At 40.2% G+C, this 23,036-nt stretch overlaps 1 protein-coding gene across 4 annotated transcripts in view; it reads right to left on the reverse strand.

Annotated features, from left to right (window-relative positions):
* The window catches only part of NR3C2 (nuclear receptor subfamily 3 group C member 2), a 264,083-nt gene extending 251,143 nt beyond the window's left edge, over positions 1 to 12,940 (reverse strand). For 3 of the 4 annotated variants that reach the window (XM_024207563.2, XM_024207566.2, XM_024207567.2), the window contains exons 1-2: positions 12,301 to 12,940; positions 3,520 to 5,302 (exon numbers count right to left, since the gene is read on the reverse strand). In XM_024207563.2, the coding sequence (XP_024063331.2) occupies positions 3,520 to 5,300 (1,781 nt within the window). In that variant the 5' untranslated portion in view covers positions 5,301 to 5,302; positions 12,301 to 12,940. Of the gene's footprint in view, positions 1 to 3,519; positions 5,303 to 10,061; positions 10,321 to 12,300 lie in introns of those variants that run through there. The other variant, XM_024207565.2, reaches the window with a different exon arrangement.
* Positions 12,941 to 23,036: the final 10,096 nt, after the last annotated feature.

The raw sequence follows: 23,036 nt of genomic DNA on the forward strand, positions 1-23,036 counted from the left end.
GGTTAGCAAGAACAATTGACTTGTGAAAGCCCCAGTTTAATAGGTATCATTTTAAGAAAAGAATATTCATTCTCATTAACGGTCTCAAGATTAATTCTCAAAACCTAAATTTAACTCTGCTCCATGCCCAGCCATCCTATGCCTCCACCATGTAAGGCAGCTGTAAATTAGAGGGCATCTTAGTGTTCATTATGTGCGTGCTGAAAAGGAATAGCATGAGGTGTGTCCCCCCACATTAATAGGGTGTACAGGACTGAGAAAGAGTTAAGATTGTGTTTTGAGACAACCGTTCCTAAAAATGTGTGACATCTTATATGAAACTTTTTCTGCACTTATCGGTACTTTTTGACTTCTGAACAGATCTCTTTCTGCACTAAAGAGAGATTAGTTTCTCTGTGGCAAATAGATTCCTATCTCCATGAAACACTATATAAACACGACACGCACCCAATCATTAGCAAATAAACAAAAGTTCTTATGTTTTGAATTTTTCCTTCAACACAATCCTAAGTAACAAATACTAAGACAACTACAATACATTTTAAGTAAAAAATACACGCCATTTCTGAATTTAAAAGGTATCCAAGAGAATTTACTCTACTTTCAAAATTAGCTAAGAAATTTACTGATCTATAATGTGAAAATGACCACTGCAATTTCTTTCAAATTTCATACACAGAATAAAATCTTCTCCATCCGAAGAAGAAATTTTTTTCAGGTCAGATTTTTTAAGGGAAACAAAATTATAGAAAGGGCATTTGTAAATAAGGCTTATGATGGAACCATGATTGCACCTGTAATTATAGAGCCATTCCAAACAGCTTAATAGTAGTAGTAGTAGTATTGTTTTAACACCACAATAGGGTTATGCTGTGAAAAAGATAACATATGCTCCCACTCTGAAATATACAACAGATGGGTGGACTGTTATGCCCAGGCAAAGCCCCACATCATCTTCAATGGGGCTCTGCACAGATGCAGCAGTATATGGACATGATAAAAATTTCAGGATCTGGGTCATATACATAGTAAGGACAACACTAACACCCATACCAAACATGCATCAAAAGTTTAGATTCCAGTCTGAGGGCACTGATTATTTAGCTATTGGTCTAAATAGAGGCAAATAAGTGGGTAGATCGATCCTTGACTAGTGTGACAGGCAGATCACAAGATGTTTCTACAAGACTGGTAAGAAATTGTCATTTAACATTTCATATGTCCCTACAGAGCAGTTTAGGCATTTAATTGTTGGTGAACAGGCTCATAACAATAAAATGTATACGTCACAAAGTGAAACATACAAAAAAGTCATAACATATGAGCATTTGCAACCCTTACTCATGATGAGTAGCACTTAGTGATGCAATTACTCTCATGGATGTCACTAGGACTACTTACAGAAGCAAGGACCTCAATGTGATTTTTTTCCCTTTAAATATTTCACTAATCCTCTAGTGAACTTTATTCTAGGATACAGAATACTATAGTTTAAACTTAAATATGCCAGATTGCAGTATACCCAAGTTTTGTATTAGGGGTGGAATATACACTTTTCAAGTTGAGACAGATACCAAAAAAAATTTATGTCAGCAGAATATGTGCTTTATGGAATAGCCAAAGCAAACGTGAAATATGGCTTGGAAAATGATAGAGTGGAGGAAGAATGACTGATTGGTGTTTATGTTTATTTGGCTTGGGGAGAACATTTTAGTATTTCTTTAATTCTGTCTTTTGCCCCATAGGCTTCATGTAGACAGATTTCCATCCTTCTTTCAGCCACAAGTAGTATATTCAGTTTGTTTTATTAATTAGAACATACAATTTTTTTAAAAAAATCTGAAAAATAAAGTATTAATAGAATATATTTTTCGGTGATTCTCCCCCCCCCCCCCATAAAGGAAAAGATAAATGTTGCATTCCCAAAAGGTAGTGAATCTACTAATCAGAGCAAGGGACCTGGGGTGGGAAAACTTAAGTTCTGTCCCCAACTCTTCAACTGATTACTCTGCACAATCTTCAGCAAATTGTTCTGGCTGCATCTACACTGTCAAAAGCTGGACATGTGATTCACCAAAGGAGTCCACCAGTGCAGCTCTCCTGGCAGTAGCAGCAGTGCAAGCTGTAAAGTAAAGTAGAGAGGGCTCAGGTGTGCTCTGAGCAAGGTTAAATAGATAACACAATGAAAATGCTTAAGCCCTGTTTACAGTACATCTTCCACCATCACTATCATCAGTATAGCTGCACCAGCGCTTAATTATAGGTCTCACTGTTTCCTCTGTAGAGAAGGCCTTCAAATCTCTATTCCCAGTGTCCCCACTTGTAAAATAGGCACAATACCACCCATTTTTATAAGATTCACTGAGATCCCAGGTTGAAGCGTGTTATATTAGTGCAAAGTATTATTACTACTCATTTGTGGTGTAACTACAGAACTATGATAAATGTATACTATCAACAATTCTAAAGTCAATTATTTGCACTTACTTGCAGGCTTCTTTTATACCTTCCCCATTCTAAATGTTATTGCCCTAAATACACACACTGTTCTATCTGCAGTATATGGATACTCCATTTGTTATTAAAGCATGACTATTTAGGATTCAGAAAAGTAGTACACAATTCAAATGATATTGGCATATTTCACTTCACCAGAATCAGATTAAATCAGATTGTAGTTGTTTCAAATGTGTCAAGTCTTTAAAGCCCTCCTCAGTTTAAGAGAAATTTCTATGTACACCTCTACCCCGATATAACGCTGTCCTTGGGAGGCAAAAAAAATCTTACTGCGTTACAAGTGAAATCACGTTATATCGAACTTGCTTTGATCCGCCGGAGTGCGCAGCCCTGCCCCCCCCGGAGCACTGCTTTCCCGCGTTCTATCCGAATTCGTGTTATATTGGTCGCGTTATATCGGGGTAGAGGTGTATGTGTAAACCACAATGTTCATACAATCACGATTCAGAAACAACGTTTGCCACAGACCCTCATGCTTAGTTTTTAAATTTAGTCAATTAAAGATGGATACACGTTCATAACACAAAACTTAGAAACTTAAGTTCCTAATGTACCATTTCCATTTTGTTTATTTCCTTCTGAACATCACCAACAGTACAAAGCATTAAAGCAACAACTAAGAAAGAATAGCCAGTATATGGCACATGAAAGTAATGACAACAAGCTCCACTATTAAAAACAAATACTTATCGTGGAAGAAGATCAAAAAGTAGCACTATCACATCTAATTATAATATATTCTGTATTTAAATTTTGAATATGAAACATGCAGGTTGTTTTTATTAAAACCAGAATCAAAAAGCTAGCAAAATTAATGGAGAAACTGACTAATAAATCATTGAAATACACCAAGAAATATGTATGCAGCTTTAGAAATTAAAAAGAAAATATCAAGCCTAAATTGTGCAAAAAAACCCAAACCAAAACAAAAAAAACCAGTCATACTTATTTAGACATTGTGTAGTATGAAAAAACAAACAAACAGGATTTCAGTTTGCTCACCTTGACACATTTTCTGGAATGTATTCTAAAACTGGATACCCATCATGTCTTCTGGACGCTAAGTCAGTATGTGATTTCCATGTCTCAACTAGTGTACTGACTGGAGGAAATGAGCTCACATGCTGAAAAGTCTGCTCTCTAGCAACAGGTCGTGATAAAGATATTGTGCCTTGAGCTCCAATCCTGTAGTGAAATGATTGTCCACCTGAATTCACACCAACAATGGCAGACGATGGCATACTGTTCTCTTGATAATAGCTGCGATCATCAGGCTCCTGTTTAATACCCACAGGTAGGCCTGGATTTGGAAACCCACTACCTTCACAATTGCCATCAAATGATGAAACAGGTGGTCCTAAAATCCCAGAAAGAGAATAATAGTCTTTGTCGTCCATAAAAGAAAAATATGAACCATCCATAAATGGAAATGGATTTACTGCTTGATTCCCTTTAAAAGAGGCACCAGAACAGGAATGTTTAGCTGATTCCTGTTTTACTGGTACTGAAAATGGGGAATCAGAGTTGATTTTACTGTTTTCTCCAATACATGAGCTACCAAATGCTCCATCTGGGTCAGGCTTTATAAACTGAACAAGATTCATCTGACCAGCTACACAATTGTTTGAGATGGCATTCTCCATTTCCTCCATTTTAGGAAATGTGATTTCTTGAGCACCTTTGTCTTTTGTTTCTGGACTAGGAATAGTATCTTGGCCTGTGCTAGGTCCAGCAGGTGCTCCAGAAGCAGGGAAGCCTAGGGCATTGTTTACTGGGCTACAGATAGAAGATCCCACAGTGCTAACAGCTGGACTAGAAAGACTGGACCTATTATTTGTATTGGAAGGGCTTGCAATAGAGCACCTTGAGTTCATATTTGCAGGACTGGACACAGAGGATCTCACAGTGATATTATTAGGACTTGAGACTGGAGATTTCACACTGCAGTGACTAGGAGGGCTTGATATTGGTGATTTCATGCTACTTATAGGACTAGAAAGAGGAGATCCCACATTACTAACGTGTGCAGGACTGTGCAATCTAGAGCTCCGGTTTTCAATGTTAGGTGAGCATGACAAAGGAGTTCCCTGGCTGACTGGGCTGTGCGCTGGAAAATTTACAAAATTAGTAGAAGTAGTTGAGGATACACAGTTAATGCCAGCTGGGCTACAAACTGAAGGAGTCATGTTCTGAGGACTACTGCCAGAAGGAGTTCTCTCAGGACACATTATAGGGCTTTTGACAATAGTGCGCATGAGACCACCATTCATAGAACTTCCAGAGTCTGATATCAAAGATCTCAAGGGCCTATTTGCACTGTTTAAGGGAGAGGCACAATGGCCATTTTCCTTATAGAACTTTACCAGCTGCTCAACATTTTGATAAGTCTTCCCAGGACTTATGCTCCCTTGTTGATTTTGCTGATCGTAGGTATAATCAGCATCTCGTATGGAATCCATGTATAAACCCATAGATTCAGCAACAGTTGCTGAAAGTTCCTTTGAGTCTGACTCACTCTTTATGTCAGAGTTTAAAATACCAGGCTGATTATTATCTTGCTGCAGGCTAGGGAGTAGTTCAGGTTTTTCTTTGCTGTTTCCTTGAGCACTGCTGTTTGGAAAAGCACCAGATATACAGCTTACGTTTACAATCTCCATATAATTATTCTCATCAGTCCGCTCTCCAGCACCTGAAGAAGAATACTCCACAGACTGAGAAACTTGACCCCACCGTTTCTCCATGTTTAAGCCTTCTGGGTAACTGTAGTATCCTTTTGTCTCCATAACTAGGAAAAAATACAAAAAAAAGTAAAATTAATAAATTATAGGCTTTTTATGATTCCATATTACAATTCAGAGAGGTTAATAAATGTAAAATACTTTTATCATGTGATATTATTTTCTATATATAAAATCTAGTATAATAAATGCTGTTTTAAAACAATAACCATAGATTTTGATTAGCCATAACATAGCCATGCAGACAAATAGGAGGGTGTACAGATCACCTCCCGCCTATGCAACTACTTTAGAGGGCTATTAAACCTTACCTCTGGGAGCTGAGGGAAGCACAAAGCCTGCACAGCTGATGCTTCCTCCAGAGAACAAATGAATAAAGTGGGAGGAGAGGGACAGGCAGTGAATGGACCCATGATTCCACACTCCCCTCTATGCCAGCCAACCCAGGTAGAAAATGAGCTGTACCCTGAAAAAGGCTGTAAGCAAAATCCTCCTCACCTACCACAGCTGCTTACTCACTGCTGTGCATAAAACGTACTATCTAGTCCATTATTTTGAAAAAAAACCAACAAATAAAGACTTTATTGAATTAAATGTTAGTTCAATGACTATTTTAGTGATTTTAAAAGTTATGCACAAAATGAAACGTAAATACTTGTAAACCTTACAGTATACAAAAGGGTTTTTTTTTTTTTTTAGTTTGACCAATATATTGAGTGCTCAGTATTCAATGTTAATGTCTAATCTATTTAAAACCATAACACCTTTTTCTCCCCAATTTTTTTAAAAAAGTTTGTACTCAACCTAAACACAAGAATTTGAAAGCAGGATTTATGCTTTTTGCTTTATATATAAGTCCTGATCCTGAATTTCTTCTTTTTTTCAGCCAAAAGCATCTTTGCAGACACAAGACACAGGGAGCAGTACGGCATCACCACGGATTCCTATCCATAGCTTGTTCCTCCATTAAGGCCTGCCTTGTCATGTCCCTGCATACAATATCCCACCATCTAGTCAGTGGTCAGCTTTTAGGTTGGACTGACTGTGGTGGTGTTTGTATTATTTTCTTTGGCATCTTATGTGTTTGTCTTCTGCAACGTCCCCACCAATGTAATCTTTTTCAAATGGCAGCCAATCTGATAACCCAATTTCACATCCTCCTCTCCTAATTTCTTTATTGGTCTTAAAATCATTGGACTTTACACCTGCCACCTTTGGAAGAACTCTCATCTGTACTGCCTCCAGCCTTCAGATGTCTACTTAATTAAATCAGCTGCTTCCAGACCAGAGAGTAATACTGTTTGGAAGGAAACATTATGGAAAGTAGCAAAATCATATAAAGTTTCAGATAAGATAATTACAATTATAAAAGCTATGTATAAGGACTCCTGCAGTGCCATAAGAATCATTGGAAAAGCAAGCAACTGGTTCAAGTCAAAGTTTGGTGTAAGACAAGGGAGCATGGAATCACGATCGCTTTTCATCATGTTCTTAAACTGGACATTAAGAATGGTAGACAAGTTGGAGACCATGACATTGGGTGATCTTGAGTTAAGCTCCTTAGTTTATGCAGATGACATCATAAAACTGGCACAAATTTGAATTAATGGTTAGACTCCTTGCTACCTAGGAAAATTGATGTAGTCCGCTTGGATATCTAATAAATGCCAAGACGACAACATGCATCTTGGAAAAGACACGATACATAAAGTGTTGAAATGCAGCTGCAGTGAAGTCATAGAACAGGTAGAAACTTATGTGTACCTATCACTGCTGACAGTTCCGTCAAGGATGAGATTAAAAGTAGACAGCTGTGCCTTAGCCACAAGTGCTGCACAAAAATTTACGAAATTATTGACCAATAAAAGCATTATGTTTGGTATCAAGTTGAACTCCTTGCACAACCAAAATTTTGATGGTCTTCAATAAACCAGTGCCCTACACGTCAAACAGTGTTCATATAGGTTAAAATTTTCCAAACATAAATGCCTAAAGTTACACACATAAACCAATATTTAGACTCCTAAAGAAATATTTAAAACATGTTGAGCACCCTCAATACTCTCGGAGACCAAATGAAGCCATGGAGTATTCAGCATTTCTAAAAATGAGAACACTCATTTAGAGGCATAAATATGGATTTAGAGTGAATTTCAATCCTGTGCAGAGGCCCAGCAGAAGACTTGTGCACCACTATGTCCATTTAAGCCATAGAACTTAAGTGGTGCATACACACCACTGCACAGGGGTAAATTTCATCTTTAGTGCCTAAGCATTAGGCACATAAGCTTGAAAAGTTTAACAAATCAAAGCCTATAGCAGTCTAAGTGGTAAATTCCCTGATTCAGCAGCTATAGTAAGAGGTCCATTCTTTGGAAGATACATTTTAGAAGGGATAAAAAGCCTGGAAAGATTTATATATAGCCTGATATAAGCTAGGTCTAAAATTATAAATAAAAACACGTGACAAACAGGTTCCTTGGTAGTGCTGATTATTGCCACCAATAAGTGTTGCAGTGGGTACTAATGCTAAGAAGTCTATTTCGAATTGATGATGGGATCAGGTTTTGGTTTGCTTGTTTGGTATTTTTAAAACAAAAATTGATAAAAGAATCCATTGACTTTCGTGTATGCACATCGGATCTATACCCCATGTACTGTACAGACATTTATTTTTACAAATCTCTAAGAAGTTTTAGCCCGGAGTCTAATTCACAACTGCTAGACAATGGAAGGAGGGACTGTATTTATGTTGGACATTATACTTATGCATTTGCCATTTAATAAATATTTATATTATGAACAAACTTGTTCCCCCAACCTCAAAAATGTACTTGAACATTAACATTTGTGACCTAAGTGTTTCACCACCGAACATTCAACAGATGCAGTCTTTGCAGTCCAAGTCTCCAGACAATCAGGCATAAAACCGATTTCTCAGCAACGGTCAAATAAAAATGAAATTATATGGTACCTGCAATCTCTGTACTGGGAAGATCACCTAAATATAAGAAAATCAGAACTAAATCCAGTTTTTTTTATTCTAATATCTAAATCAGTGACTAACTTGGAAATAGGGCATATTTCTTTTTTGTTGTTGTTATTTGAGTTTTCTTTAAATATCATTCATCGGTGTGCCACTTTGATGACCTAGATGTAATACTACTCAGGAGATCCAAGTTTTATCCTCAGACCTGACTGTCCCAAGTCAGTGAAGTACCATTTACAAATGAAAGCAGATAGAAGGACTGGACTAATCAAAGTCTGACAGCTGCAAATCTTAAATGCAAAGTTAAGGACATGGGACCATATTCTTCTGTCAATGACTCCCAGGCAATCACAGTTACTTCAGCAGCATTGCACAGGGTAACAGAGCAGAAAATGGCTCACATTCTTTTTTTTTTTTTTGCGCAGAATTCCCATTAATGGTAAAGGGTGTCCCACATGCAAAACAAGGGTAGTATATGCCCCTTGAAGAGGAAAAAAATAGTGGAAATATTTATTTCTCCATTTGTCCTAAGACAGAGCATTACATGGGATTTTGTGTGTGCGTGCATGCGGGGTGGGAGTGTGGCATATTCCTAGTTGCTGAATTGTTTTAAAAGCTCTACTTATAATTTTTCTATTTTTTATTTCTTCGAGTTATTTATTTTTTTATATAGAATTACAATAGTTTGAAAACATGGATTGAATTTATTTCCCTATTTGCATTCAGGATTAAAAATGTACTATTGCTAAGAAAAAACAGAACTATGTCATATTAAACAGATAACCATTTGTCTTTCATCTAATTCTTATTTGCTTTGCCTTGTATGTTAATTATCAAAGATATCTTTGCTGAATTTAGAATTTTCTCCCTCAATACCCATCGCCTCCTCTCACTTATCCTACAGTGATAGAATGCGTAATTTATGATTTCTTAATTATTTTCAAGACAACATTCTGTGATGGCATAAACTCAGAATTAAGACTTCAGAATAGGATCACACAGCTAGAGAAAGCTTTATTATACAAATATGAATAATTACCAAGATAGCAAATGGAGTATGGAAAGTTATAAGTATCTTTCTTTATGTTTTAATGTGCTCTTTTTCTCACATCCTGCCCCCCCCCCCACTAAACAGTTTAGCTTTATATTTTCATGGGAAAATTAGATATTCTGTACTGGATTATAAAATATAGGCACAGTTAGCTAAATTTGAGAGACATACAATTCTAATTTACAGTATGAAAATGATTAAACTACAATACACAAATGGATCTGTACAGTACAGATGAATAAAAAGCCAAGAATGGAACATAAGGAATAGTCCTCTTTGACTAACAGTACAAAACAAAATGATGCCAGAGAAATCAAGGAAACATTGAGGATGTTTGTCACTGAAACCAAATAACCATGAAACATAGCTAGCAAATATATATGAAACCACTTATTACAGATTGATGAACATTAAACAGATCACTGCACGTACTCAGTTTGACTTCTACCTAGATTTAAGACAGCTGATTTTATATTGGAAGTTGTTGAAACTAACTGACCTATTCCTAACAACAAACAATTACAAATCTGATCTGTGGATTTTCTTTTTAAAATGCAATAAACAAAACTTTTGGGGGGGGGGGGAATCTCTCGGTGTGGGAAAGCTTGGGTACAAGACACTTGTAAATGTCCATATGCATTCCAAACACAAAGAGCCTAGACTAAAATAATAAAATAATAAAAACATGCAGCATCTCCGGCAATAAAAAGGGACATCTGAAGACCCATCTCCCCTTGCAAAAACAAAACAACGCGCAAAGCCCTACCTCCTTTGCAAAGTGGATACAACGACACTGAGCCATAAGAGGACAAGAACTGCCAGTGCTTCCCCTGGACACCTGCGCTGTCTGTCTCTACCTGTTGCTACAGTCCGCATTTCCATTAAAGTGTAACCCACCTAAATCCAACATCCAGGCCAGAAAATGCTGATGGTTTCACATTAGAACAAGAAATAATTATTCGCCAGCAGGTAAATCCGCTGGCTTCCCTCTTAACCTGAAGTTCGCTACGTCGCCCAATGACACTGAGCAGGGCAGACGAAGAAAAAAAAAAAGGTGCCAAGTCCTTTTAAAAACATGTCACATGCTCAGATAAAGTTCAAGTTAATATCCCGCCCTTCGGTTGCCTCCACTGGCGGAGGGAAAGAGAAGAGACGCGCTATTGGGCTCAGGAGGGTTTCTCATTGGACGAAAGCCGTTTCAGTCAACGGGCGGGCGACATGACTGATACAAAGTTGCTGCGACACAGGCTGGAAAATGTATCTCTCCTTAAAGCCACAGAAGCTCGTTGAGAGAGCGCAGAACCTGGGACAGAGCTACCTCTCCCAATGCAACGTGCAGCCCTCTAAACATCCCCTCTAGCCCAGTTCCCCAGCCGGAGTGGAGTCAGGACAGTGGCCCGCTGTTATCGACTGGAGGAGTTAAAAACCACCTCATTATAAACGAGGGAAATACTTTTGAAAAGTGCCTTGAAATGAATCCAGAAGAAGGGAGGCCCCCTCCAAACGGAGTCTTGGCAGGGCTGTGATAGAGAGCGTGCCCTCCCCGCTGGCGTTTTTGTCCATTTCATTCCCCACCCCTTTGACTGACGGCAGGCTTGGGAGTGGGGGTGGTTCCTCTCCTCAGGTAGAGCTAGAAACTAGGGTCTATAAAAAGGGAGCCTTTGTCCCCGCCCACCGCAGTCTCCTGGAGACAAAGTTAACTCCACCTGCGCCAAGGTGAGCAGTTTGGCTGGCCGGGAGCAAATTTGGAAGGACGCAGCCTTTTCCTTTCTGTGCTTATAATCATCGTCTCTTACCCGTGCAGCAAGACTATCACGTTTCCATTTCAATTTCCGTGTTTAAACAATGCATGAATATGCATGTTATCGATGCGGTAATGATTTAAAACAGAGAAACTCACTAAGGTTCAAGGACTTGTCCTTTGCTTGCCTCTGGGTTTCATTTTATTGCGCCTAGTGTAGTCTTTGTAAATGCTGCGCGCAGATTTTCTCTCTTTTCCAGTGAGGGTAAATGATAAATGGGGGCAATAAAACTATTTTAAAACTCGAGACGCTGTCTGGAGCCTGAAGCATTTAATTTCACCCTCCTTGTTTGCTTGTTTCCAAAGTTTATAAATATTTTTAAAAGAAAAGAACACCATGTAAACTTTAAAATGATACATTCCTCATAGTTCTATGCCAACATCCTTTAACCCTGGGCTTCAAAATCAGCAATAATGACGGGCACTCCTAAGCATCAATCAATGAAAATGTATGTTTCCCCTTCTCCAGATTTTGACACCAGCAGCAATGGTGTAGAGACCTTCTCTTTCTCGCCAGCTAAAACCTGACACAGACACTCCTCCCATCCAACCCTTGATCCTATTTCTCTCCATTTAATTCCCAGACAAGAATAAACTCCCTCACGCCCCGAGCAAATCCCATAAAATTAGAGGTACCCTGGGAAAAGGGGAAACCTGCAGAAGACTCGTACAATGAAAGCGGTTTAAGAGTAGAGAAATATATTTAAATATTCCGTGGAATTTATATTTTAGAAAGCTGGGGATTACGTTACTGCGCCCGTCTGATAAAAAATGTATTTACTTTAGGATTATTTTTTTAAAAGTCACGTGCCTTCCATGTTTTAATATTCTGCCAAAAATTGATCTCCACTTCCAGACCCAGCAGTAGACGTGGGCCGAGGAATGAGCCAGGCTCCCAGACCCAGCAGAGCTACCCAGAGACACGGCTGCTAATGAGCTATTATTTAAGCAATAGACATGGGGGGGGTTTTTTTTAGCTTAAGTTTTAGCTGATTTTAATAGGATCGATCTTGACCTGGACACACAATCTTTCTGTTGAAAATCTCTGTAGACACAGTTATTAGTTCCCCCCTCTCAACACATTGCCCTCCAAACTAACATATCTGATCCTGGCTTTTTTGCTTTATTGCTTTCCCCATAAAGAAACGCTCTCTACCCGCCCTTTCCCGCAGGACTCTGTGCAAAGTGATTTGACTGCACTCACCTTTTCTAGGACATGGTGGGGCGGCTGGAGGAGGCAAGACCCCCAGCTACTGCCAACAAGCCATCCAACAAGCAGCAATAGCAAGAATTAGGAGGAAACGAATGATGAAGATGCGACTGAAAATGCTCGAGGTGGTTTTAGTTATATCCTGGAAGAAGGGGGCTGTAACACTCTCACACACAAACCCCAGCGGCAGCAGTTCCTCTCTGACTCCAGCCCCACGGGTGGCTGCAGCACTGTAACAGTGGAGCTGGAAACAGTGAAGTCCACCCGGATCAGCTCCTCTCTGCTCTTGGTGACAGCTCCCACCATAGAGGGTTAGGTGGCGGGGCGGGTTCCCCCCTTGTGTCACACCCTCATCCGCTGCTGGAGGGGGGAGTCGGAGAAAGAGCCACCCTGAAAAAACTTGTCATTCCAGGTAAAACTCCCAGCGACGCCACCCAGGAAGAGGGAGGCGAGAGTAACACGGGGGTAAACTTTTTCCTCCCTTTTATGTTGACAATCCCTCTGTGCTTCCCCTCCTGCGTCCGTCCTCCTTCACCTTCCTTCTCCTGGCGCTGCTCCGCACTCCCCGTTTGGCTTCCCCGTGTTTTTCTCACGCACAGGAGGCTGCAGCTGGCTCTGGTTCCTGGTTTGTGGAGCTGCTGGAGGAGAGGGAGGGAGGAAGGAAGGAGGGAAGGAGGCAGGCCAGGGTGGCGGTGGGGGGAGGAGTATAGCTCCCTCCCTTCTCCCCAGGCGGAGCGTGTCTCTCGGCTCTGACAGCAGCAGTCTGAAGCGCTGGAGCCCACCCCCGCCTTCCCCGCGGCGGCGGCAGGAGGAGCGAGCGCCGCAAGGACTTGGAGTCGCTCTGCTCTGGCTGGCCGCGCCGCGCCTTCGCCCAGACACCTAGCGGGGCGGGGGGGAGGCGAGCGGAGCAGGCCCGGCCAGCGGGCAGGGCCACGCCGCAGCCGTCAGGCGGAGAGAAGCGCTTGTTACTGCTGCTGCTGCCTGAGAATGGAGGGCAGGAGCGGCTGCTGCCACGGCCAGGGCTCTGTGCAGTGACGCACGGCGGGAGCCACCTTCTGCCCTGGCTGGAAGGGCCGTGACGGGCTCGCGCTGGCCCGCGGCCATAGGGCTGGTGCTGCCCCGAGCGCCCACGGGGACTAGCCCTACCCTTGTTAAAGCCCGGCCGGGGGACACCTCCGCGGCGCCAGTGGGCGAGTGAAATCCGGCTCCGCTCTGACTGCGCTGAAGTGATGAAAGTTAGCCCGGGGCTGATTCCGGGCCAGCCTGACACACAGCCCGGCTGGCTTTCTCCCCGCAGCTGTGCGCTGATTAGCTTCAGGTGCCGGAGCCGGCCTTCGCCCTCCCTAGGGCGAATATCAGCTCCCTCCCACGAAGCCCTCTCTTTCCACCCCCAGCCTTGTGCCCACATAGCCTGGAAACCACTCAAAGAGAGCTTGTGGAACTAGGGGTGCTGACATCCCCGCGCTTGAAGTTTGTTCAATGTCGCTGAGCACCCCCATTATGCAAATTGTTTCAGCACTCGTGCTCAAACCAGTAATTGGGGTGAAAGCCTGTTACAGGTTTTTTCCTACAATTCCCTCCTTCATAGTTACACCCCAGAGTTGGCCTCTGGGGTCCTGAAAACCCATAGCCCTAGCTGCTTGATTTTTCTTGGGGGGGGGGACGACCCCAGCATCATCTCACAGTTGTAGAGGGAAGCTCTAGCCCAACGCACAGGTGGTGCTAAAACCAGCACAAGCTGCCTGCTGTTGAACCATCTCTGCTAAGCATCCAACCGTTGGCTGCAAGAGGAAGCTCAAGTGTATGAGAACCAGCATGGTCTGAGCAAGGACTGAGTGCACAAAGGACTAATCCCAGCTCAGAGACTTTGACAACCACATTGCTCAGATGTCCCCCGTCTTGAGGGCAGTCACTCATTTTAGATCCAGAGTTACCAATGAGATATACTAAAGTGAGGGTTGCAAATTTATGATTGAAAGTTATTTATGTCAGCATTGAAGAATTATGTAACTGAAAGTACAGAGTTATTTACAATAAACAAAAGAATTTCACAGCTTAAGTTTCCTGCATTCCACATTTGGGCTTTGGCTAGTTAAGATCGATGTTAGCCTCTGCTGAGTCACAAGGATCAATTTTGGCTCCCTAACTCCTGAGGTATTGAGCACCCATAGCTACCATGAACTTCAACAGGAGCTTTAGAAGGGCCATACTTGCACAATCAGGCCATTTATGTAGGTACCTAAAGTTGGATGCTTAAATTTATACACACACAAGTCTGAACATTTTTGCTTTAACCTCTGTGCCTCATTTTCCACATCTATGAAATAGGGATGCTAATACCCCATATACTGCATGCAAGGGTTACAAGCAGTTAATAGGGGTAAGGTGTTACCCTTTGCCTTCATGACCCAGTCACACCTTTCAAACACAGAAAAACTTGTGTATTTAAAAATGAACACTAAAGCTAATGAGAATGACATTAATATTTCACTTACAGCTGGAATTTTAGAAGTTTGATTTTGTTTATTTTAAGATGTTAAATATATTCTAATTTTATTTTCTCAGTGAAAAATAAAGTCTGAAGAGGTGGCCGTGCCTTAAGGCCCTGACTCAGTAAGGTGCTTAAGAACATGCCCAACTTTATACACATTTATTTTAGAGTTCAGGGTTGTGATCATGATCCTGCAAAGACATGCAGGAGTAATTTTCCAGATGTCAGTTGACCCACAACACTACTCATAAAAGTAGTTATGCATGTGCATGAACCTAGGTAGCCATTGAGCCCCGCTTTTTATTTCAGTTATTGTCTACTCTGTCCAAGCATCCATCTGAAGTTTATGATGAACTTGATAAATGTTAATGAGAGAAGCCTATGACAGTTGTAAGGCCAGAGTTTAGGATGACAGAATTCAATAGCACAATTACTGTTTTTTTTATTAAAAACCAATATTTCACTATGCCCCCACTAGCAGACTATATTCACCCATAATGTAGCTGAAAAAGGAGAAATGTACTGATATGTATTTTAACAAAAAGTAGGAACCTTCTATTCTCTTCTTTCCTTGTGTGTTAAGTCTGGTTTGGAATACAGATAATTTGTTTAAACAGAGCTACAAAGTATGGGCTACAATTTGCAGTTCAGAAGTAGGTAAAAACCTCTATTTAATCACTTAAGTAATCCTGCAAATCACAATAATGTGATTGTATACTACACAATTAATACTATCACCTTGTATACTATGACTCCCTTCTTTTGCATAAGTTTAACTTTTTTAAAGACTAAAGTTTGTTTGCAATTAAATTTTCTCTTCCATAATAAGAGTGTAAAAGAAAGAAAGCCCCTGAAGGTTTTTTTTGGGGTGGGGGGGGGTGTTGACATCATGATTGCACCTGTATTTTTTTAAAATCAGGTATTTTTTCATATTAGAAGATTTATCTTGTGTATTAATTGTGTTTCTGTTTTCTATTATACTGTATGTAGTGATGGCTGCAGGAAGAATAAAGCACTCCTCGGGGATGGGGAGAAGGTACAGGATGCTCACAAGTTTTCCACAAATTCAAGGGAAACCCCACTTGTTTTCTGCTTGTGGCTCATAGGAGCATGTCACTTGTCAGTTGTTGGCACTATATGCATTTTAGCAGCATTTTAGGAGCTATCACTAGCAAAGATAACATTGAACAAGAAAATAGCATTATATTTTTTAATTTAAAGAGCCAAACTAGATCAAGAAATAAAATGCAATTTGGAATTTTTATCCAGTCAAGAAAAACACTTGTGACTATGTACACTAAAAAACAGGAGCTTAAAGACTATGGTGAAATTATAAATATGGAATTAGTAAAATTTTAAAAATGTAATTTAAAATGTGTACATAAATATGTAACCAACATTCAAAATTCTGTGATGGGCTCCCACAGCAATGTAGCAATAAGCAAACGTAGACCATCATCACAATTTTCCAAGGAGGTCAACAGCAGCAATGTGAACACCTTAGATGAGAAATTCTCTTCCCTTGCATTAGACGAGAGATCCACTCATGTCAGACATGAGATTGAAAGCAGCAGACAGACAAGGGTTAGTCACGCTATAGCAGTTGTCATCTTTGTTCCTAAAGATGGGGTAAATGTGCTATGGCTAATGTATTGCCAAACAAATCACCACCAAAGCTCCGCAACTGTCACATTTCTTATCCACCAATGGTCTCTAAATTGGAAGAGTGTTTTTGGGAGCTACAGTGTAGTCTAAATTCAGCCTACTGTACTTTTAAAAGGAAGAAAAAAGGAGGACCTGTGCACTATTTTGAGAACTGAATAAAGCAGATGAAGTTTTGTGTTGGTTCCAGCTGAGGCAGCTGGGCATTTCTTACTTCACTCTGTCTTGCTGAAAGACAAAAACAAACTCATGCCTCAAAAATATTATTCCTTTAACTGTGTTTATTCACTATAAATCCAATTTCTATTGGCATAAGGCTCATGAGTTTGAGGTTTGTAATTGCTTAGTAGTTACCTTTTAGGAAAGTATTACTAATTAAAAAAAAAAAAAAAAAAGAGTTTGGCTTGATAGATTAGAGTTTACTTTCCCCTGTCAAATAGGTGCAGTCCTTTAGGAAGAGGGAAATACAAATCTTCCTGGTTAATTAATAAAATTCAAGTTCTTGATGCATGATCAAAATGTTTTGAAGTCTTTATGAGGAATAAAAACATGTAACACTTTCTGTATGGTATGGTCATTTTCTACCAGATATTAATAATTAATCTGCAGTCTATTTTGAACAATTTTATACTAATTATAGATATATTTGAATGTTTTAGCTGAACAAGACATATTCCCTTTTACCTAGTTTATTTCTTCTCTTTTTTTAAATGCTCTTTAATGGCTCAGCGCATAGATGTGGTTGAACCACATCTAAGTATAGTACAATTCCATTGCTAATGCATGTTGACATTAGCAACCACATGCTTGTATGGAGGGCCAGGACATGCATTTTGAAAATACATGTTTCCAGCATATTTCAAGATATGATTTTTACTGATCGTTTAGTTCCAAATGCAAGGAGCTATATATTTAAAATATTAGGTCTTATTGGCAATGGTAGGGTAGATGTAGCAGAAGTAATAAGACATGAAGAACTTTGTTTCTTGTAGCTTTAATATTGCCATATCAATTTATGTACCACCTTATTTTCAACTTCCAGTTTGTATACTACATACACTAATATTTGCATGAAAGTGTAAATTATAAATACAAAAATTTAAAAAAATTAGTAGAACACTGACTTAGTTCAGTATTAATTTCCAAACAAATTGTTGTGCAGCTAATTGAATCTTAATATTTATCTACTGGCATTTTTATAGTATCAAATGTAACAGTAATCTGATTAAAGTTTTTTAGTAACTGCAATAGTACTGCACTTAAACACTATGCCTGAGTTTGTGGTGTAACAGTAAAAAAAAACAACCAAAAACACATCTTCCACCACATAATATATCAAATGCAAGTTAGAGGCACTTTAATCACTTTATAGGCTAGTAAATTTACTTGCTGTTCACAACTCTAGAGGAAGCACTCATTTGAGGAACAGAAATGTCATAATAATTTGGATAACAAGGTCAAGTCTAATTCAAGACTCTTGAAATCCAAGGAAAAGTTCTCTTTACAGTGGCATACTATATGTACAATCTTACATTCCTTATGGTATGAGGAATTCATATCCATTTAGAATTCCAAAATTATATATGCAAAGATATTATATAAATATCAAAGTAAGGAACTGCATCACAGTAATATTGAGGCTTGAAGATCTTTTTCAAGAGTTAAGAATTTAGTTTTTGGAAGAGAGAAAGCTAAGATAGAACCTGACTGAAGTGTAGTGTTCTACAGAGATACTTGATTAAATGAACACTTTCTAGTTAAGGAAAAAAGTGATAACTTTAATGGAAGGTGAAGCGTGCCCTATGTTAAATGAGAGAGTCCCATTGATTTCAGGGGATTTTGGATCAGTCTGAGTTTTAAATATGCAATTCCTGTGTAGGTTGTGCCCTAGCAGGAGCAGCTCATGCAGTGTGCCAACTTCCACAAAATAACCTGGGGGCTGGGCCACATGATTCTACCTTCAGATTCATCGTGCATAGATTAGAAGGTCGGGCCATTTAAATTTCTCTTCCCTAGATGAGGGATTATGAAAGATGGGTACTACACACACACACACACACACACACACACACACCAGCATTTTTGTCTCACTGTAACCCTATTCTGCAGCCTACCATCACAACCCTGGCTGAAATGAAGGTTGTATCAAGTCCTAATGATATACTTAGCAGCTGTTCATTAGTTATTCAGCCTATATCAGGTATGGAGCCACTATGAAGACAATTGGCTATACCTGTACTCTTGGGACACATATAAACCAGCATAAGGGTCCAAGCCAACATCACCGATCCAGAACATTATGTTGAATTTGGACACTCAGAGGTTCCAATGCTTTCTCTATTCCGCCCTCCTGCACCTTCCCACACAAAACAAGGTGGGTTTTTTGTTACAAGATAGAAACTGACAGATTAGAAGGGGGGAAGGGGAGAATATGCCAATTTATGAACTCCATTTTGGCTCTGTGAATGGCTTGTTATATTTCAACCTCCAGGGCCTCTGAGCATTTATTTTATATTAGGAGCTAAGACACCTACTGGAAAAACTGTCTAAGGGCTAGTCTACACTTACCCGGTAGTTCGACGGCTGCGGATCGAAGTTCCGAGTTCGATTTATCGCGTCTGGTCTGGACGCGATAAATCGAACCAGGAAGTGATCCCCGTCGACTGCGGTACTCCAGCTCAGCGAGAGGAGTACCGCGAAGTCGACGGGGAGCCTGCCTGCCGCGTGTGGACCGCGTCTGAACCGCGGTAAGGTCGAAGTAAGGTATGTCGAATTCAGCTACGTTATTCACGTAGCTGAATTTGCGTACCTTACTTCGATTTGGGGGGTAAGTGTAGACCAGCCCTAAGAAGCTGTGATGGAGCAATCAAGAACCACCACCACATGATTCTACACCAGTGAAAATGGGTTTGCTACCAGCAGTTATTGAATTTGAATGTCTCTGTCTAGAAGTCTACAGATAGCATGGGGCGGGGGGGGGGAAGGGGAGAATGCCCAGTGGAAGCATAGAGACAAGAAACTTGTCAGAAATATCCTAAGATAAGGGATCTATTTCATTGTCAGAAACAGAAGACCAGTCTGAAGAGAATGGAGGGACTGTGCATCCCCCAAGGATGTGACCAAACCCAGGGATGTGATATCAGACTAAGGGGATTGCATTCAGGAGTTGGCACTTTCAAGAGTACAGAAAAGAGTTAAAGTGAGTAAGAATTTGCTAAGTTGTCTTTTCCTTGCTTTACTGCCACATTGTCCCCAAATGGTGGGTAACTAAAAAGCCAGTGCTTCCATAGCCAGGTGGGGAAAGAACATGTCTAAATAAGTGTTTGTAGGGGGTGTGTGGGGTTAGGACAGCAGAGGTCAGGGTCTAGGCACCAAAACTGGGGGAAAGAGGGGCAGTATCCCACTGCCAAAGAAGTGAGAGAGATGGGAGCATGCTTGAGACCCACAACTAGGAACCATGATCTGTCATTTCCCAGAGCCAGGGTGTCTGTAATCCAGACATTAAAAAAAAAAAAAAACCCATGGGATAATGAAGTGACTGGATGCAATCATAACAGACTGGAGTCCATTCAGGGACATGAATGAAGTCACCTCCAGGTTCAGTTGTGAACCCACAAAAAATGCATCCTCATCAGGTGCAGATAGCATCTGCCCTGAAGGAAATCTAGGATGGCTTGATAAGCGATAGAAGAGTTGTCAAATTTGTATGTGGCTAAAAGGGAGGAAATCAGGGACATGCCAAGAAGAGGGGAGAGAGATTGTCTGAAGCAGGAAAGTTGGAGTCTTGTCACTGGTATAAGGATTAATAAATGCATTGGCATTTTAAGAATCACACTACTGCATGACCATGCTAGTCTGGTTATTAATTCCTCATGCATAGTGAGAAGTACATAGCTGGTTTTATCATGAAAGTTAAGATTTAAAACAAACAAAAACAAAACAACACTACCACCACCACACACACACAGTTCGAGCAGACTAGAATGGATTCTGCATCCTAAACTATGCTGTCATTCCCATCACTCCCCATTAAGATGAGCTACCATGTTAGATGGGGAACACCCTCCAGTATGCCCTGAAGACCTTAGATATACATAACATGCAACCCCTACACTCATCCCCCATACCAGTTATTGCCAACTTCTCGCCTTCATGCCCATGTCTGCTCACATGTATTAAAAAAAAAAAAAAAAAAAAGAGCATGATGGGAGAAGGAAGTGACAGAAATGGGATTATTGTCACTAGGTCCTACTAGTAGCTATGCTTTTAGTGGCTCAAGGTGTATACTGATATGCCCACTTGCCAGCAGTAAACAGGCTGTTGCAGACAATTTGACATGAGCTTGATTGTGTGATTAAGTGTATTTGATTGTTGTATGGGGAAAGCAAGCAGCTCATGCTTCCCTCAGTGTGTTATTCAAGTATATTTTCAGTTTTTTTACCTCTATGGACTAGTCACAGCTATTCCAGGATCAAACTGCATTACATAGCTGTGCCTAGTCAGATAAGTCACAGCAACCCAGAGTCTCAAAGCATTTGGTGCCTAACTCCACTATGACCCTTGTTTTCTGTTCCCATACAGGAGGAGGGTGTACATGCACATTTGAAGTTTGGCTTCTGCCCCTACCATACTTGCATATGCACCTTTGAGATCTGCTTTTCATGACCAATTTTGACAGTAGGATCCAGGTTACTCAAGTGTTCCTGGAAAGTAAACACAAAGGGGGAAAATGAACATGGCCAGTTGCAGTCCATTTAAAAATTCAGATCTGTACAAATATTCCATGTACATGTAATATTTGATTTATTCAGCATTATTTTCTCAGCAGTGACTGGAAGTTAGCAACTGTGCACCAAATGTAGAAATATTGCCATATTATTTATCATCAGAAGCAATAGTGTAACTGATACTGCACACTGCCAATGAGAGTTTGACAGTGAAGAAGATAGTGGTTAATTTCTTAGGGTAAGAATACAAGAATAAAAGCCAAAAAAGTAAATAGTGGGCATCTGCTACAGACTATTAGGACATGGAGGAAAGAAAGATTCTTGGACCAGTTTTCCAGGTACTTGAAGCCTCAAGATACTATGTTTGTGGCAGATTATTTGAGTCAAGATTGGTAGGACAAGGAATCACTAGAATTTCTGTTTTATGCAGAAAAAAAAAGTATGAACCAAAAGCAGAGAAGTCATTCTTCATTTACATCTTACTGATAAAGATGAGAATACTAGAGAAGCAGGCTACAGTATCATGACCACAAAAGTACTTTAACATTGCAAGGAATAGGTTCAGAATAAAAGGTATTACATTTCAAGAAAGCGGATTTTGGAAAGTTAATTCTTACAAGGTGCAACAGGAGGAACTATTAGAATCCATCAGTGTGACAGAATGCTTGAGGATTCTAAAAGCTACTATAATTAGAGCACACAGCACTTCCTGGAAAAAATAATAATCAGGGAACCAAAAGAATGGCTTGTGACTTCATTAAGGAGAACTCAGATTGAAGTGAGCTGGACTAGAACCCTGTACTGGAAATGGAAGAGCGTAGTGGCAACCAAACAAGTTGGGGGAAAATAGATCCATGGCATCAGAAGAACACAATGTGTTGGGGGCTAACCCAGTAAGATAAAAAGGTACTTTTACAAAAGAGACTATAGGAAAAAGTAGCAGATAATAAGTGAGGGAGAGTTTGAAATTAATGATGCCAACCTTTAGAAGAGACTAAATGCCTTTTTAAAGTCTGTCTTTGGCAAGAAAAGTGAAGTGGAGAAGTTGGGAGAATTACGATATAAAACCCTGGTAAGGCTGCTACAAAAAAGATGTTCACGACTCTTCCTCCTCCCCCCAGCCCTTCCCAGAACAAACAGCAGTTCTGCCCTGAAATGCTGTTGATCCTGGTGCAGCTGTAATAGGCGAGAGCCAGCCTCACAGACACACTGTGCTGGCTCTAGAACTCTTGCCATCTTGTTCCTAGGTAACATAGCCCCCATTAGGGGAGGGAATTGGTAGCTTCTTTGAGGATATACGTTTATGGAGGAGGATCAGGCCAGGGGGAGAAGAGCACTCCTTAATCTGTTCCAGGGTCCTGGTAGTTTAGCTTTAACTATACAGTACTAAAAATGCACTATGTGTAACTGTCCTTAGAAGTCATTCCATACATAGTATGCATAAAACATCATTGTAGTAAACTGTGTTGTCCCTTTCCTATGACGATTATTGCATTTTAATTTATCATTTCATAAGTAAGCAGGCAAATTGGACAGACTTGATTTAAAATGGGGGCATTTTATTTAAGGTAACCACTGAAGTGGTTGGGGCTAGCCCAGAATTTAAAATGGTTCTTCACCCAATTTCTAGAGGGCCAATATTCCTCAAATAAAAGGAGAGAGTACAGCTCCCCAGATCTCCTTTTAGTTGTCTATCTTGAAGCTGAAACTTGTGACCCAACCTAATGATACAGGCTTGATTATTCAGACACTGAGAAAGGGTTTCAAAATTCACTAGTGTTAAAGAAATAACTGCAGTCACTCAACTGGAAAATATAATAGTTTCTATGGAGTTTGGTTTTGTTCCATTG

The sequence above is a fragment of the Terrapene carolina genome, unplaced genomic scaffold (genome assembly GCF_002925995.2).
Source record: "Terrapene carolina triunguis isolate 2854851 unplaced genomic scaffold, T_m_triunguis-2.0 Scaffold66, whole genome shotgun sequence".
Taxonomy (NCBI): Eukaryota; Metazoa; Chordata; order Testudines; family Emydidae; genus Terrapene; species Terrapene triunguis.